General features: G+C 35.6%; 3 protein-coding genes across 4 annotated transcripts; 1 reads left to right on the top strand and 2 right to left on the bottom strand.

Moving 5' to 3' along the window:
• Positions 1-376: 376 nt before the first annotated feature.
• Positions 377-3577, bottom strand: LOC111809975. Its single transcript, XM_023696482.1, has 7 exons — positions 3392-3577; positions 2933-3012; positions 2733-2803; positions 1896-1966; positions 1728-1809; positions 1573-1622; positions 377-719 (listed from the first exon to the last, which is right to left on the bottom strand). The coding sequence occupies exons 1-7, from the start codon at positions 3506-3508 to the stop codon at positions 651-653; spliced, it is 540 nt and encodes a 179-aa protein (XP_023552250.1). The 5' UTR covers positions 3509-3577; the 3' UTR covers positions 377-650.
• Positions 3578-4131: 554 nt separating this feature from the next.
• Positions 4132-5779, top strand: LOC111809976 (HMG1/2-like protein). The gene is made up of 8 exons (XM_023696483.1): positions 4132-4280; positions 4356-4410; positions 4568-4666; positions 4827-4884; positions 4967-5011; positions 5106-5186; positions 5275-5367; positions 5459-5779. The coding sequence occupies exons 2-8, from the start codon at positions 4364-4366 to the stop codon at positions 5474-5476; spliced, it is 441 nt and encodes a 146-aa protein (XP_023552251.1). The 5' UTR covers positions 4132-4280; positions 4356-4363; the 3' UTR covers positions 5477-5779.
• Positions 5780-7370: 1591 nt separating this feature from the next.
• On the bottom strand, positions 7371-17396 carry LOC111809973. Of its 2 annotated transcripts, XM_023696480.1 has the most exons (24): positions 17225-17396; positions 15262-15392; positions 14652-14736; positions 14489-14542; positions 14331-14422; positions 14154-14257; positions 13606-13678; positions 13135-13516; positions 12696-13022; positions 12404-12604; positions 11630-11725; positions 11476-11539; positions 11082-11209; positions 10657-10903; positions 10416-10540; positions 10212-10333; positions 9823-9946; positions 9669-9727; positions 9490-9574; positions 9208-9406; positions 8671-8772; positions 8264-8400; positions 7977-8036; positions 7371-7813 (listed from the first exon to the last, which is right to left on the bottom strand). In XM_023696480.1, the coding sequence occupies exons 1-24, from the start codon at positions 17261-17263 to the stop codon at positions 7712-7714; spliced, it is 3138 nt and encodes a 1045-aa protein (XP_023552248.1). In that variant the 5' UTR covers positions 17264-17396; the 3' UTR covers positions 7371-7711. The 2 variants fall into 2 exon arrangements, with proteins under 2 accessions (XP_023552248.1, XP_023552249.1); XM_023696481.1 differs by lacking the exons at positions 15262-15392; positions 17225-17396 and having other exon boundaries at positions 14629-14677.
• Between the last annotated feature and the right edge of the window lie 456 nt (positions 17397-17852).

Genomic DNA, 17852 nt, shown 5'->3' with positions numbered 1-17852 from the left:
TGTTAAAAAATTATTAATATTTTATATAATTTGGCATGATAATAATAAGACTAAATTACAAAATTATCTTATTGAACTTTCAAGTTTAGGTATTAAATGTAATAGATGCTTAAATTATAATTTTATATAATTTGCTAGGTCTATGTTTGTTTTAAATGCCAAATAAAATAAATAAATATAAAATTAAAAATTTAACAACCTATTATTTAATATTTTTTTAAATTGTAAAGATGGACTCAAACAATAACAATGCTTTTTGCCCTTCAAAAATAACAATGTCAAATAGATTTTGGCAAATTTTAACACTATTCCAGATCCTAATACATGTCCACAATTATTAAATAATTTCTATAATAATTTTGAAATACTTATGATATACCAATAATAATATTATAATTTTTTTTTTTAAGAGAATAAGAATATTATTGAAAAGGAAAATAGCAACAATGCTGAACCTCATTTGAATGAATATAAGAAGAAAAAGTGGTGGGGCTGAAAAACTTGTCCTGCCTCCCCTAATTGAAATTTAGGAAAAGATGGGCTGCCCAAGATTTTACAGTGTCACAATTGCCTTTTTAAGTATGACCGTGACACATAGCATACGGTGATGTATCATTCATTCTACATCACATTTACCTTCAATCACCTTTTTAGCGGACGACCCGACATACATATTTGCTAACCCGTGTCGACAGTATCAACCAAGGTATAATTCCAACCTGCAATTAATCATTACAACATAACTAATCAGGTAAAGATCGTAGCTATAGAAAGTAGTTTCATGTTATCACCAGTAGTATGCTAATAGAACTAGAACCCGAACATATCGACTCTACAAAAGAAATCAAATATAACACCCCTCGTATTCGAGGTACTTGGGAACTTCCCTCTCATAGTATACTAACTCAAGTCCTAATCGAATAAAACAATTGCCTACCTTTAACTTTTCCCCCTCACTTTGTTTATTACGAATCACTCTTAACTCCCCTCGAATTACTCTATAATATTTTTTGGGGTAAGAAACCGAGCGTTTAGTGAAAAAGAAAAATGAAAGAATTTACAAGGACATATAAGAAACAAACAAGAAAAGAAAATCCAGGAAAAACTATAAACAGGGCCTCACTTGTAACAAAATCAAACCAAGATCATAAGTACAAAAAGATCCTGTAACCGATGCCACAATGAGGCGTTAAACCTCACCACCTCCCCCACCTCATTTCATGACCTCTCCACCCCCTAAAAATCCTATTGTCTCTCTCAAGACAAATCCCACAAGATAGTAATGAAACTAGTATGCTACAAAATTTTACCTTCTTCCCCAATAAAGCAAACCTAGCAGTACCTCCTCAATCAAAGCTCAACAGTTACCATCCCATGCCATACATTAGCCACTATCACAGCCTCAATACCCTAAATCATATTCCTAATTCTATCATATCATGTATAGGGATGCTGAACATGTAAGTATCATTTTTCAAATAGGGGTAGTGGTATTATGCTTGAGGGATAAAATAAATTGACTGTGATCTAAGAGGTTATTTACGGACAATTGAGTAGTGATTATTGTTCTACCTTCACATAATCATTTACGATACCTCCAGCCTTCCAAGATAAAACTCTTCCTGCAGAAGGGGGAGCATCAAGACACTATAATAGTTAATACTTAAATGAAATGAAATTTCTTTTTAGTTGTTCTTCAGAAATTTGCTGGCAATGAGAGTGATTACCAAATGGCTGCACAAGGTGATGAGGTACAGTTGCAACAGAAACTCTCCAAAACCAGAAAACCAGCGCAATATACATAAAAACCTACACGACCACAAGATAAGTAATTTTGTAAAAGAACCCCCAACAAATAAACACATTTCTTAGAACATTCAGTACAATAAAATCACCTTTGATATCAACAGTACTCGACTGTATAAACCATAGGATGTCTTTATCTCCTTATTACGTGATTCTTGATCTGGCAGCAATGTCATTCAAAATGAATCTATAATGTAATCTGAAGTATCTTATTAAGTAGTACTGAAGGGAACAAAAGCAATTAATGGTGGAAAACTGCGGAAATAAGATTAACAGAAGTTGAGCCTAGTTTATGATGATAAATACGGCTATTTGACTGCCCAAAATGCATTTTCAGTGACAGTGGATTTGAGACAAAATAAGAATACAAGTCCACAAATCATTGCTTCTGCTAGTTGGATAACTTGAAACGAATTATAGAAAATAAAAAACTTGGTAAAGCCCTATATACAAGTGCTTCCCAAGCTGCCGTAAAGTGGTATTTAACATGGGCCAAATGAAAAATGTGGTTTAGTGTGCCCAAAGAAATAGATACACAAACATGAAAATATGCTAGTTAAAAACTACAAACTATGATGTGACACTCGAGTAAAGGAGAAGGAACATGAATTAATCGAGACCACATCCGAATGAGAGGGATCCTAAGGATAGGATAGCTACAAAGGCTTAAACGTAGGTAATGTGACCATGTCGCCTGTAGCAAGGATGCAGGAGAGTGCCAGAGCCATCAAGTGCCAAGTTCGAATTCCGAATCCTAATTCAAATCTTGAACATGGGTCCTTACATATGACATAAATTATTCCCATTGATAAGAAGTGGTATCTCATTTCACAATACTCTTTCAGCAGCTCATTAGTTAAAAAGAAAAACAGAAAAATAATTGAGGGAAAATATTAGATATTAGGGGATGAATTAATTAGCCTCACAGTTTGCCAGCTCCTTCTCCTTAGCGGCTGCCAACCTCCGAAGTTTTGCAGCCTGTGCAAATGTAGATGGTCTGCACGAACATAAAAGCAAATAAATATGATCCCCAGGATAATCATAACAGTCACAAGCAATTCTACTGAATTATTGATTTGAGCCGAATTAGGTTTAATGTTGAACCCAGCTGGAAAACTCTACTTACTGCGATAAGGTGCTTGCCTCCCTCAGAAGTTGCTTTATTGATTTGCGCAACTCCATTTCCACCTGGCTGTTGGAACCTCCCTGAAAAGCACATACATAATCGAAACATGAGTTTCAAAACAAAAAAGATTGACAAGATTGAACGGATAAAAATTATAACATAGCAAATTTCTTAGATATTAAGATTTAAAACATCAATAGATCTCCACATTGAATGCATCACGCCGCAAAACTAATCAAATCACAATGTCTTCAATCCATTATCGTGAACTTCACGAAGCACAGTAAGGAATATTGCATTCTTAAGCCTGTCAACGCAAAAACTGAAACGCGCTACAGCCCCAAAATTTGAGGTAGGCCTCAAAACTCGACTATCAATAACAAGTTAAGGGTTGAAAAGCAAGCAGAATGATAATATAAAAAAATGATGAAAAAACAAGAAAAAATAAAATTAANGAACCTTCTTCAGGTGCTCCAGCCATCTAGCGAGAAATTGAAAAGCGATAACGACCAAAAAAATGCATGGAGCCGCTAACGAGCTTCGATGCTCTACGATTCCTTCCGCTTCCGCTTCCATTTCCGGAGGATTTTTCTGCAACCACAGTGAATTAATCGAACCAGAAAACTCCGTTGGTCGTTGGAATACGACGGAGGTTATTCAGGAAGAAGTTGGGCCTATCATTGGGCTTCGAACATGAATAAATGGACTTCAGTAGAAGGTCTCCAAATCTAAGGCCCAGCCCAAACTCGTGGAGAAACAAAACGCAGCGTTTTAACCAAAGGAGAAAATATCTTAGGAAAAGAAGCGAAGTTACGAAAATACCCCCCAAAAAATGAGATCATTGATTACCTCAAGGACGCGTTAATCGTTTTATCACGTTTATTGTGATAAGTTGCGCACTAAGAGAGGGACGAGTTTTAAGGAGGGAGGGGCAAAGGCGTCATTTCGTGCTGAAACAACGGGCTTTAACTCACGTGTCTGGATCTGTTTCGAGGGAACAATTCACAGCGAAGAAATTGCAAACAACACACAAAGGAAACACAAAAGAGCGGAAAGCAAAAGGGGAGAGGCGAAGAGGAGCCAATGAGAAACGAGGACGCGGATCGCTGACGTGGCGAAAGATTTTTGAAATCCCGCCTAAACCCAGACCCCTTCAATTGACATCGCGATTTCTCTCGTTTCGACTCTTCTTCTCTTCAGAGGGTTTTTCACAATAACATAACATAACATAACTATCGAAGCGCCAATCCCATTACGCGTCCCACGAAACAAACCAACCCATATTTCTCCCCACATTTCACTCTCACACTCTCTCCTTATCTTCTTCCCAAACCCTAGACTTTTACAGGTACACTCCCAATCTCTCCGCCGCACGCTCTTCCTCTCTCCGCCAATTTTTCTTTACGTTTTTCCTCCTTTGCAGGATTCGTCATGAAGGGCGGTAAATCCAAGGCGGCGCCCAAAAAGACCGATACTAAGTGAGTTCCTCGATAACATCGCATTTTTTCTCTATATTTTTCCTTCATGTTACCACGTTGTGAACCAGATAGTTGGATCGGACGCGTTCGCTTTGTAATTGTTGGTTCTGATCTCCGTTTTTATATTGTGTTTTGTTATTTGATATTTTTTTTTTAGGTTGAAGAGCAAAGGTGCTGGAGCTAGTAAGAAATCGGCTAAGGCTGCGAAGGATCCTAACAAGCCGAAGAGGCCTGCCAGTGCTTTCTTTGTCTTCATGTATATCTCTCTCTCTCTCCATCAAGCTTATCCATTTTTTAATCAATTTTCAGATCCGTGTTTTGTTTTTGTTTTTGTTTTTGTTTTTTTTTTTTGTGCCGTCTAGGTCACTTTTGTACGGATTTTTACTTGTTCGATTTCTTCGTTGATGAATTTGTAGGGAGGAATTCAGGAAGCAGTACAAGAAGGAGCATCCTAATAACAAATCTGTCGCGGCTGTAAGTGATTTTAGATCTGCGCACTGTTTTTCTCTTCGTTTTTCTGTAGAAGATTCTTAGAGCGTTTTCGTTTGGTCAACAGGTTGGAAAGGCTGGTGGTGATAAATGGAAGTCATTGTCCGAAGCTGTAAGTAATTAGATGGAAATTGATGTCATTTTTACCGAGTGTTTTGTGAATGCCATGAAATTACCATTTCCTCATATCTTCACTCTGATATCAGGAGAAAGCACCTTACGTAAGCAAGGCTGAGAAAAGGAAAGCGGAGTACACTAAGACCATGCAGGCTTACAATAAGAGAATTGTACGTTCTCTAATTTTGTTATCATTTCCAATAATTTTTATACACATTCATTATTCTCAACCGTCTTAAACATGTGCGATTCTGTTAGGCGGAGGGAGGTAATGGAGCTGAAGAAGAAGAATCGGACAAATCCAAATCAGAAGTCAACGATGAAGATGAAGATGATGATGAGAGTGGAGAGGTTCGTAATTAAGCTATGCTTTACATATGTATTTCTAGGTGTAACAGGAATTAGAGAACCTGACAGACAAATCTTTGATTTCGAATTGCAGGAAGATGATGACGAGTAAATGTTAGGGACGAGGAAGAATGATGTGGTGGAAGAACAAGCAATTAACTCCTTCACAGTCCGGTGCAAAAAAAAAACTCAGCAATTTAGATTTTTCTTATGTCTCGGATGAATAGCTACTTCTTTTTTCCTTTTTTTTTTTTTTTGGGGGGGGGAATTAGGATAGATGGGAGAAAAGAAATCAAAACAAGAAAGGTTCGGGTTGAATGTTAGATTCCTTAAGTTGACATGCTTCTGTATTCAAGCAAAATCTGTTAGTAATTTCACAATCATTCAGTTTCAGTTGATTATTCTACTGATATTACCTCTCATGAATCTTGTGGGCTTTTATTCTCTGTTGGGGGAGTCTGGAATCAGCATATTTTTACTGGTTACATTACTCATTGACTCGACTATTCGATTCGCCACGGAAATGGATTAATTTGTCTTGAGATTAACATAGAATGTAGGGTGAGTTGTCATTTCCTTGCTGACAGGATTGGAGTCCGAAAGTTTGTTTGATTCTCCAACAGTGTCAGCTTTGGTCATTGATGTTTGTTTGAAATGATGGTGTTGTGGTTGACGTCACTTTACTTTTCTCGATGAAATCTGGTTTTTCTTTTTTTATTATTGTTCATCATCATATTCTCCTCTGGTTTCTCACCCAAGTTGAAAATGACCGGTTTTGGATTGTGATGTGCCGGATTAGTCTAAACTGCTTTACTTTCCATCTTTGATTTGTGATGCACAGAGCTGTTGGTATTTTGGACTAAAAAGAGAATTGTTTATTGGATGATAGGCTTCATTTTAGGTGTGAACTTGATGTTATATTGCAGAATTTTGGGTGGATTGTCTTTGTTATTATGCCTGCAATGATGTGTCTGTTTATTGTTCTTTGACTACAAATGGTAAATGGTCTTATTCTAAGAACTCTTCTTCATAGTAAGAAACCCTGCTAAAAAATTGAATGAAATGGCGTAATATACGATATTGAATAATCGAGTTTCCGACCTAGGTAACAAATGAGGGATGATAAATTGATTTTCCCACCTCAATTCATACTGAAATTTAGAACATCAGAATATTATTGCTATTTTGTATTTAAGAAAAAATTATTAGCATTTGAGCAGGAGAGTAAAGTTGATTTATTTAAATAAGAAAGATGGGGCAGTTTAGTGGTGGGAATTTGAAAAGCGTGGAGAACAGAGAGGCTATGAAATTGTGGTCTTGAAGTTGAAGTTGTGACCTTAGATGGCCGGACAGCTTCCGTTGCCTCCATCGCCATGTCCAGGTGCTCACCTCTCTCTCTCTCTCTCTCTCTCTCTCTCTCTCTCTCATCATCATCTAATCCAATAGTTCCAATAATCCCTCCTAATCTGATCTTTTGCTTAATTTGTAATGCAATGCTACGAGAACTGAGTTGAAGTTGTTGTTGTGGAGGGTATTAAAGTTGATATAGCATCCATCATTTGAGTGGTTCTTTATCTCAACATGCTTGCTTCTATCTAGCTAACCCAGTTCCTTCCATGTGCTTGCTTAAACTAAGTTTTAGTGGTGTCCATCTGGATATACTTACAAATCTATTAATCTTATTCTAGTTTTCTCCTCTAATCTTGATTAGCCAGCTTTGCTTCCACTAATCTACAGGCCTGCTAAATGCTCTCTCTCTCTCTATATCTCTAGACCAGGTCTTAGCACATGCAAATATGCTACTTACACATGCACTCTCAAATTTGTGCCTGCCTAATATCATTTTTATTATTGCTTCCCATGTTCGAAATTCCCTCGTTTTCTTTACATTCATTCATTGAGCTAAGTTCGAATAGACAATATTTGTAAGTTCAGATAGATAAAGATATTACCACCAATCAATTTGATCAGCAAGGGTATAGATGAACAATATGAACAATGAACGATGAACCAGCGAAAAATTTAGTACTATAATTTTATAATTTTAGGTAATGTGGTTGTACATGAAATGTGAATTTGATTTGTATGAAAGTAATTGATCTCCAAGAAAGGAAAAAAAGAAAGATGTTGAAAGGGAATTTGAGTATTGGGTGCTGGACTAGCTTCTGCTAAAAAACCAGAGGTAGTTTCAGCACCCGGGGGATGCCTAAGTCTATATATATGTATTTAACTTATGCACAAACAACAAAAGCAAAGCAAAGCAAACAAAATATATAAACGAACACAATAAAAACCCCCAAATCGAAAAATGACATTGGCTTACAAATCTCCATGGATGTTGAACTTTTCAATTACGCTTTCCCTGTTCGACAGTTCGCAGTAATTGAGTTGCCATGGATGAAAATGACTTCGCTGTGTCTTGCATATCCGTAGCTCTTAAGTTGATTCCCTGAGCATTCAACAAACAAAAAACTATCATCGTTTTATCCTCTCTATGCTCAAATCCAATATTTTCAACGATATCTATATATGTATATCTACCAAAACTTTGGATCAATCTTTTCTTCTTAACGATAAGAAGGATTTCATTGGACCCAATTTGGTGATTGTACCTGTAATTTCGTTATGTTCTCTTGCAGCTTGCTTTCTGCCATTTTTGCAACACTTGTATCCTGAAAACGATGGAGATCAGATCAATGGGGACTTGCAACAAATATTCTTGGTACAATACTTTCTGAATCACTATATCTATCTACTACTCCATAATCGCATTTTAGAATATCACCAAGATCTAGTTGTTGGTGATCTTGGTGATATTGACATAATAGTTCCTTTTTCTTTTCCACTTCTATGCGTAGTTAGGAACATAAGAGATGGTTGGAAGCCAATTTATACTTACCCCAGCCGATGAGAATCCGTACTTCTTCTTGATTTGATCAACTGCACCTGCTTTATTATCTGCTGCATTATTCCAATCAGGTTGCTCTTCCTTGGCTGAGTTTTTCTCCGTTTTGACCTTCATCTGTTTCAGTTTTCCTGAATTTTTATTTATGAGGTTGTTTCTATTAGTACAGCGGTGGATATGAGCATTGTTCTGATTTGTGGAACCCATAATCAATAGTTCAATAAAACTTCAAATTTTACATTTTCAAAGCAAGCAGCCAACAATAAATTTGGGACTGCCATTTGAATGATGTTATTGTACACACTAATCTTCACTTTGAATGTCAAATTGTTAAAGTGACCAGCAGCTAAAAAAATCCATCAAGAAAAGATTTTTCCTTGTGAAGTTGGAAGGACACTGACCTTTAAGAGAATTAAATGTACTGGCCAACTTCTGCTTATTTAAAGCAGCCAACTTGCTCTGTTCTTTTGGTTTTTCAGCAGGGTCATCAAGTTCAATGTCATCTGAGGAAGGATAGAACAGACAAGATAACTTGTTCAGGGTTTACATTCATTAAACAATAGGATATTGACTAGAGACTACAATGGATTTAGATAAGTTATGGAAAAACTATTGGCAAAAAAGAAAGCTAGAAATATATACAGCTTATTCTTCTCTTTCTTCGGCGAACAAGGATGAATATATAAAAAATACTCCTTTTTTTTTTTAAGTTCCAATATTATCTTTAACGTTTTATAAGCGTTTCAAAACTAAGAACGTTGGATGAAATTGGGAATATTCAAATGAATTTCTACTAAAGTTTTGAAACATTTACCAAGAATCAAATGTAATATTGCAGCAATTTTTGAAATAAGGGAAAAGTTATTTTCATTTGAAATTTAGCAGAAAAAATATATCCATTTGGTAAAAATGATAAAAGTAGCTAGTGGAGTGAATACCTATATCCAACGCTGACTTGTCTTCATTTGAGACCAAGTTTTCACTACCTTCAACGATCTTAACATCCCTATGGAAGTTGGAAGATGAGAAGATTACGGAAAGTTCTTCAACACTTTCCCTATTATCTTCTATTTCAATATCAGGAGTCTGTTTTGGTTTGTTTCCAGCAATCTCTTGGAAAACCGAAGAAAATATACCCTACCATTCATGCAGAAAACATGTTTTGTTACCCTTTTCATGGAACACTCTCGCTGTAAGCAAAGTTTAAACCATATTTATACCTTCCTTTTTTCCTTGGGAGCAGTGGTCAATTCTTGTAAAAGCATATGATCTTTCCTGTATATGTGACTGACAGAGTCCAAAATCCTATAACAAAAATAAACCAAGCTGAAGTACGCAACCTTTTTACAGCAACAAACTGATATATTTTGAATGCATCCAACATGAAAGAGATATATACCTAAACATTTTCTTATGGCACAACACCGAGACAATAAATATTTCTCGATCACCGTTCACCTGTTTCACAAAGAAGACGAACATTAAGGGGAAAAAAAGAACACGAAAATCTCGGAGGTGGGAAAATTTTTAATATTAACATCCATGCTTCATACCACAAGAAGTTCCCCATCCTTGGAAGAACATATAATGCTTTCAGGCAACGAATTAGCTTTTGAAGGAGAATATTTGACACCTCTTACTGAAGTCTCCTTTAAGAGAGATAACTCTGGCAAGGACCTGTAATTGAAGGTATTTAGCTTAATATATGCCAAACAGATCACAAAAATACACACTCCAAATGCGACGATGAAAACCGACGAGATCATCAAGACCTCAGAAAGATACGCATGACATTGAGCAACCTTTTACTTCTAGTTAGCAAAGCACTCCTACTCGTGGACGTTGTAATCATAGAGAAAAGAAAATAATGTAAAACCAATCTCTAACATGGTATAATTTTGACTACACTACGAGCAAAGGATGAAAAACCACAACCAGGCACCTTATTTCAATTTTCCCAGTGTCAAAAACGAGCAAGAGGCCAACATCTGAGGTACTATAGAAGGTAGATGCCCAACAACACGACGAGTGATACTTCTTCTTGTAGAGAACCTTCTTGATTCCCTGAGAAGAAATAACAATCACAGTGGTAGTCTCATATAATGTAGAAAGATGATTCAATTAGGTCCCTGCAGATGATTTCTACCTGAACAGCATGAACGAAGGAATAGATATATGCAGCTTTCTCTGAACAAAGTAACACTAGCGACTGTTTCGGCACGCTATCCACAGCTGCAATTCCTGATCCTCTGGTCGATGCATCTTGTCCATCTGCAAAAATCCAAAGGAAAGGAGTTCAGTTTGATTCTTCTACTTCATCAATGGAGCCCTACAAGAGAAGAGGATGCATTAAGCAAAAATGGAAACCTGAAGAAGGAAGATCTTACATAGAACCTGCATGAATAGAGCTCTGGAGGGTTTCTTGGGATGAACCATGCTAGCACTTAGTGTGTTTCCCGTTTCACTATCAAGAGCCAAAATAGAGGAATCTACTGTGGCAATAGTGAGAACATTTTTCTCAAAGCCCTGAAAATTGCAGCTTTCAAACTGCAAAGAAATGATACCGGTAGATATTTCACTGGCAACACGCTTTTGATATATTAGATTCGACCCTTGGATATCGAATACGGAAACCTGTTGAAGATGATAACAGTTGTGGCGAATTAGATTTGTTTGTTTTCCTCCAAACATCGAGCAAATCTACCTAAAAATGAAGAGAGAAGACACAATATGTGTTCCCTGACATCTTAAAAGGAAATAAGCTTTAAAAATCAAGATGAGAAGAAAGTTCAAAATAAGAGAGTATGCTTACAAATCCTCTATCAGACCCAACAGCAAGATGATTCGATCTGGGGCTTATGTTGATTGCAAGTATTGATCCATCAATTTTTAGTAGCTTAACACTCTGGATAATCTGATTGTTCCGTTTCTTTGTGCTTCCTGTGGTATGTCAGATGATCACTTTCCCAACACATCATTGCAAACTCATTGCTACTAGATGAATAACGTAACAACCCAAGTCCACCGTTAGCAGATGTTGTTCTCTTTGGGCTTTACCTTTCGGGTTTTTCCTCAAGGTTTTTAAAACGTGTCTGTTAAGGAGAGGTTTCCACACCTTTATAAAGAATGCTACGTTCTCCTCCCCAACCAATGTGGGATCTCACAAATAATCAGACAAACCAAAAACAATATGAATCTAAAACTACCTTGGAAAGGCATAAAACTGTTGTCTGCTGCATAAGGTTCGGGTCGAAATTTAAAGATTCGGACCTGACAAATTCAATAGTCATGACATTAAACCCTTAAGAATCCTATTTTTTTCTTTCAGTTTTGTAAAACTATTAAAACATATCACTTCACCATTCCGCTATGATCTCCAGAAACAAGAATCTGGGAACTGCCATCAAAATGTAATGCTGTCACCGGAATGCCACTTGAAGAAAAATCATCCTCACTCTGCATTATTAATAATTATGCAAGTTAGTAAGAAATTTTATTCTCTAGTTACAATCTATGGTGCAAAAAAGTCACGCTCAAGTCTTTGCATGGTGTCATGGTCATGCTTGTCCAAGGCGTGTTGCCCATGGCCGCATGCCCGTTACATGCCGAAACCCTTGCCTTGTACTACTTTATTGCTTTCGTTTACTGCTTTCATGTTGTATTATTTCCTTTTTGTTTTTTCTAAGAATGTGATGTTTAATGTACTATAGGGGATGCGACTAATTGTCATATTCTCCCTACCTGAAAAGTTATATACTGTTTAAGCCGTTGTTTCCTTTTTGCTTACATGCTATGTAACACCACTTTCAATCTCTCTCATTCTTACTTTCAAACTCTCCTTCCAAAATCTCTCTGCCCCATTTTCTAAAATATTCTTTCAAATCGGGGTCCAAGGCTTGAGCATATGTTGCTCGACCGTATGCAACACGATCCAAAGTTGGCTTGACTCACTCAGTGCTAAAAGTGAGTGCCACACAATCGTCAAATTCGCTGCCAAGAAAAGGCGAAAGGCGATTGCGACACATGGCATGCCTGCTACTCATGTAGCAAATGAAGGAAAATAAAGATAGGAAAATGAAACTAAAATTTCTCCTTTATTTGAACTCTCTTTAACTCAGATAGAAAAATATTTACCTGTTGTTGCAATGAATAGATTGGGAAGAAAATTGGAGATGACGCATCCCAAAAATTTATGCTTCCATCATTATGTCCAGATATATACAAATTCTCAACCTTTGAAAATCCAACAAATTGGACTGTGTCCAAGTATGATACTTCCTTTGGTTTCTCTGAAAGAAAAAGGGAAGGAATATCTTTTGTCCGCTGAATGTAATCCTACAGTGACATATCAGAAAGTGCAAGAAATTAGTATATGGGGAGGATTAGAATGCATAGAAACAAGAAATGAACTACCCTTTTAGCCTACCTCATCAGAAGCATATAGAGAACAAGAATTATTGGTGAAAAACCTTGCCACAGTTATGTGTGAATCAACAAACGGAATCTTAAGCCTGGCCTCTTTTGGAAGTGAGGCTGCCGTCCTGGATTGACATTGTTGTAGCAGATATTTCTCAATCAAGAAATCATCATAAGTGTAAACACAGCCAGATTTTCCAAGCAATAGCAGATAATCTTGCTTGTTCTTGCTGTGATCACTGAGACTTGAAATGATATCCATATCGACGCAAGGTTCAGAAAGCTGAAGCCCCACTTTGATCATGCGAGCTTCAATTTGCTCATTCAACAAGACTACCTGCCTCCAAATGAACTAAATGTTAGTTCAATGTAAAACTATGGTTTAAAGACTAAAATTGTTCAGTTACATTCCTAAAACTATCAATTCTGAAAGGGCATCATCACAGTACCTGCAGTGAGTTTGAAGAGGCACCCATAACGTATAGTCGACTTGCTTTTGCATCCACATAATTACATCTCAGAGATGCTATAGGAATTTTGTCCAACTTATAGCCAAGATTAAGCTTGCATAAAGGACCACTTCGACTGCTATTCTCTGACACTGATTCAAAATTTTGATTTTGGCCATAAAGAATAGCCCATACCAAAACTTCTCCATTGCTATACCCGACAGCAACTTTACTTCCTAAAGGGCAAACCCAACATGCAGAAGTCACCTTCTTTGCTTCTTGATATGATGATAGCTTGGTATGTCCACCCGTGATGAAAATAGATTTGGATTCTTTAATTTCCCACAAAGTAATCAAGCCATCATTGAATATTAGAAGCACTCTACAAGATTAGAAACAAAGATGACAGTGATAACCTTGCATTTTAATAGTTATAGCAGCGTAAGTCAAGGCAATGGTATCTTGCATTACCTCTTGAATTCAGCGGTCGGTTGTGGTAGTATGTGGGTTATATAAGTGTCACTGGTAACTTCAGATGGATTTCCTGAATAAGATGATTGGGTATAAGACCTGTAGTCAAGTCTATAAAACCTCACAATCTGAACTTGTAGTCATATCTATAAGATCTCACGCAATTTGAACCCTCTCGAGAAGACTCTAACGGAGACACTTAATTCATTATGTGAAAAAACTAAGTTACTTTCAATATTTTTCAACGAAATTATAAGGAACGTTCAAATTTGATGAATTTGACACACATGTTTAGTAAAAGAACTAACCTTAAACACTTTAATTTTTTGGGTCATTTTCGAGTCATTTTTCATAGGTGTACCATTGCACTTTTTTTCTTATTTAAAACGAGGGTCATGTTCAGAAAAGTAGTTTTCTCATTTTAGTCTCTTACTAAATTCAAGAAAATCTATAAGTCCTCATTGACTTTCATTGAATTATAAACAAATTGTGAGAAAGATGCAAACATAATGCAGAGATGGAATGAAGAACGAAAAGGGTCTTCTCACCACGTGAGGCTGAAACAGGTATGATGTACTTCATTTGTATTATGTTGCAGAGACTTTGATCAAGCTTTAAAATTGAAACATTACCGAGATAATCTCCAACATACCTGCAAGTTTTAGTAACAGAGACCCCTCAATACAGACTTAAGGACAGTAACACGCCCAGTAGAACAAACTTACATGTATGAACTCTGTTGCAAGATCGTGAAAGAGGTGATTTCTTCGTCGTAAGCATGCACATGTACCAACAACTTCCTGTCTATATCCCATACCTACACAAGCAGGGCTTGTCAATGCAAATGCTACATTATATTGGAGACAGATTATAGCCTAAATACCTCAATTTGGTTCTTTGGAGTAACATTTAGAAGAAATCCCTGATTCTCCATGAACTGAAAATGAAAAACCTCAATATCTTAAGAAGTTATCTTATCAGGAAGCTCTTGAAGTAAATGTTGAACAGAAACAGATACAGAACTGAAAAGATAAGAATCAGTATACTTGCAAAAACTTGCTAGGAAGTGCCTCCTTAGACTCTAGTAGAGCCTGAGAGTTATCTTTTCCAAATAGCTTGATCTGACCATATCTACGGATAACAATATACATTGAAAGTTAAACATTCAATTATTTAACCAAAGAACAAACTGAAAATAGGAATATCTTTTGTGGAAACTCAAAGCAAAGCCATAAACACAAAGCAAAGCCATAAGAGTTTATGCTCAAAATGGACAATATCATACTATTGTGGAGAGTCGTGATTCCTAACATGGTATTAGAACCATGTCAATAAAATCCTCAAATGTTGAACAAAGGGTGTTCTTTGTTCGAGGATTCCAGAGAAGGAGTCAAACCTCGATTAATGGGAGGCTGTTCGAGGACTCCATAGACCACGAGGGAAGTTCTATAGTGTACTTTGTTCGAGGGGAGGATGGTTGGGAGAGAGTCTCATATTGGCTAATTTAGGGAATGATCATGGGTCTATAAATAAGAAATAAATCTCTCTAAGAGCTATTGCTCAAAGTAGACGATATCATACCATTGTGTGGAGAGTCGTAACTCCTAACGGTAAATGGGTAATGGGTAATTAATGAAAGAAGAATTGGAAAGGTACCTGGTGGAAAGAGCGAGTATCTTTTGGATGGAATCATAAGCAGAGATGGTAGAGCCTGATGGAATGCCATAGTGGAAGGCAACACGAGGTTCCACCTCGCATCCTTTCAAACCATCAATGGTGCTTCCTGGCTGCATCACAAACATGCCAATTTATAGTAATTAAATTAAATTGTTCATCACAAACATGCCAATTTATAGTAATTAAATTAAATTGTTCATCACAAACATACTTTTATCATTCTAATTAATCTATACTTATTTATTTATTTTTACTAATTAAATTAAATTGCTTAATTATCAATATAACTTTTTATTTTAAGTGATTAATTTATTAAACTGTCTATTAAATAATACTAAAAAAGTTAACCATAATTACCACAATATATTCATATTAATTAAATATATAAATTTAAATTAATAAATATATTAACAATTACTAATACTACTGTAATTATTTAATTTTGTTCCATATTTACAAAATTGGTAAAACAAACACAAACATTAATTGTCATTTATCTCAAATATTTACAAAATAATTTTGGGCAAGAAACACTTTCCTTTACATTTAATTTTTTTTAGAAAGTGTTACAAAAATGGAGTCCCATTTAATTAGTTAGCACTCGGGAACGCCAACATTTCTAATAAATAATTTATCAGATTGAGAAACTAAATTTTATAATTCAACCTTTTTAGAGAATCTCTATATATATTTTATTTTTATTTTTTTAAATTGGAGCTATAATTTTTCCCATTCAAATTGTATACTACATTGATTTAAATCTTAGACTATTTCAAAAATCTTGTGGCTCAAGGAGTATTCCTACTTTACATAAATTTGATTTTATTAATTTTATATTTTAAAAAAATATATTTTTCTCTTTTTCTATTTAATGATTTGTTAGCCCTCACCTTTATTAATTTTTTTTTTTTGATAGGTAAGAAATAAAGTATAAAGAATGAGAGAATTTTTATTTTTTTTACCCATTTCAAATTTTTGGTGGTAAGAAAGATTCTTTTGGTCAAAAGAGAAGAATTTATTTATAAAATGAGAAAATATTTTATTCTCAATCAGAGATTTAATTCTCATTTTTTCATACTAAAAAATATATTTTGTATATTTTCCATATGTTTTAATAAAAAAAACTTGAAAATATAAATTAAAATATTTAATTGTTCAAAGTGGAAATAGAATTCTAACTAAAAATATTTTAACAATTTTTTTTTACAAAAAATATTGAAATTGAGGAAAGGTCAAATAAATGGTAAATAATAAATTTACGAAAGCCAAGGAACTGTTAACAATTAAATCCCCTTCGCCCTCCGCCAACTTTTAAAATTCCGTAAGGCACAATGTCTCGTACTGTGTCACACAACAACCCAAGCGTCGCCAATAATACGACAATTGGATTCTATTTTCATATAAACAACTCAACCACGCGCCAATTTCTTCTTCTTCTTCGACTCGACGACCTTCGCCCGATTTGCAGCAGCGAAATCGAGGAAGGATAAAACATGAAACGCATCGCATTTGAAATTAGCAACAAATCTTAGAGATTCAACTCCTACATCTAGACTTTCCGGATAAATTTCAACGTCGCAACGATTTTCAAATTTCCCACGCTTTCAAGAAATAAAAAATCAGTAAACAAAATTAAGATACCGAACTTCGCATTCGTCAAACTCCAGTCAATTTTGTACAAAAATCGTTGCTAAAGCTGAAGAGATTTCAATTCAATTCGAGCTTCCGTTTCTTTCAAACCTCGTAGATTCCGCAAAAACAAATCAAATCCGAAGAAAAAACGACGCAGAACGACTTAATCGAAGCAGTAATAATCAGGCAACGAAGTTAAAAAGCATTAGAGATCAAAAGAGTTCGATCATTTTCAGTATTCAGTAAAGGCAATCGATCAGAAGAAGAGGAGATAATTAACAGAGTAGAAAGAAATTAAAGAACGACTTACCTTCCGCGAAGCCTTCTCAACGAGTTTCTTGACAAACATCTCGGCGATTGCGAGAGCTCCAGTCGCTGAGAATCTGAGTGAAGGATGATAAGTGAGATCAGAAGAGAAGACTGAAAATGGAAGATGAAATCCGCTTTGAGATAACCGACGAAGTTTCTTTTGAGCAGAGAGAGGAAAATGAGTGGGACAAAGAAGAAACCAAGTTTTTTTTTCAAAAAGCACAAAAGGAAGGTTTGGATCGTCTGAATGGGACACGTGTACGTTGATTAGGTATCCCTGAAAACGACAGGGAGGGAAGAGAAGTAATGAAACAACGCCTCTGACGAGTTAAACAAAGCCACGTGGATTTATAAGTGGGTCCCATTCCACCGGCTCTGAATTCTGGTTTGCCACGTGGCTAACTGAATACTTTTGGTTGCTTCTTCGAAAATAAAAAATATGAAGCTATTTTAAAATAAATAAAATTTAATTTCGTATGTAATAAATAAATAAATAAATAATATAATATTTTGGTAGAATATTGGAGGTAATAATTGAAAGGGGGGAAAGGCGTTGAAATATTAAAGATTTGGAATTATTGGAAATGGAAATGAAATTTCATAACTCTCTTTAACCATTTGCTTTATTT

This window comes from Cucurbita pepo, chromosome LG14, assembly GCF_002806865.2.
Source record: "Cucurbita pepo subsp. pepo cultivar mu-cu-16 chromosome LG14, ASM280686v2, whole genome shotgun sequence".
NCBI classification, from domain to species: domain Eukaryota; kingdom Viridiplantae; phylum Streptophyta; class Magnoliopsida; order Cucurbitales; family Cucurbitaceae; genus Cucurbita; species Cucurbita pepo.
This window is presented reverse-complemented; position numbering and strand designations above follow the sequence as displayed.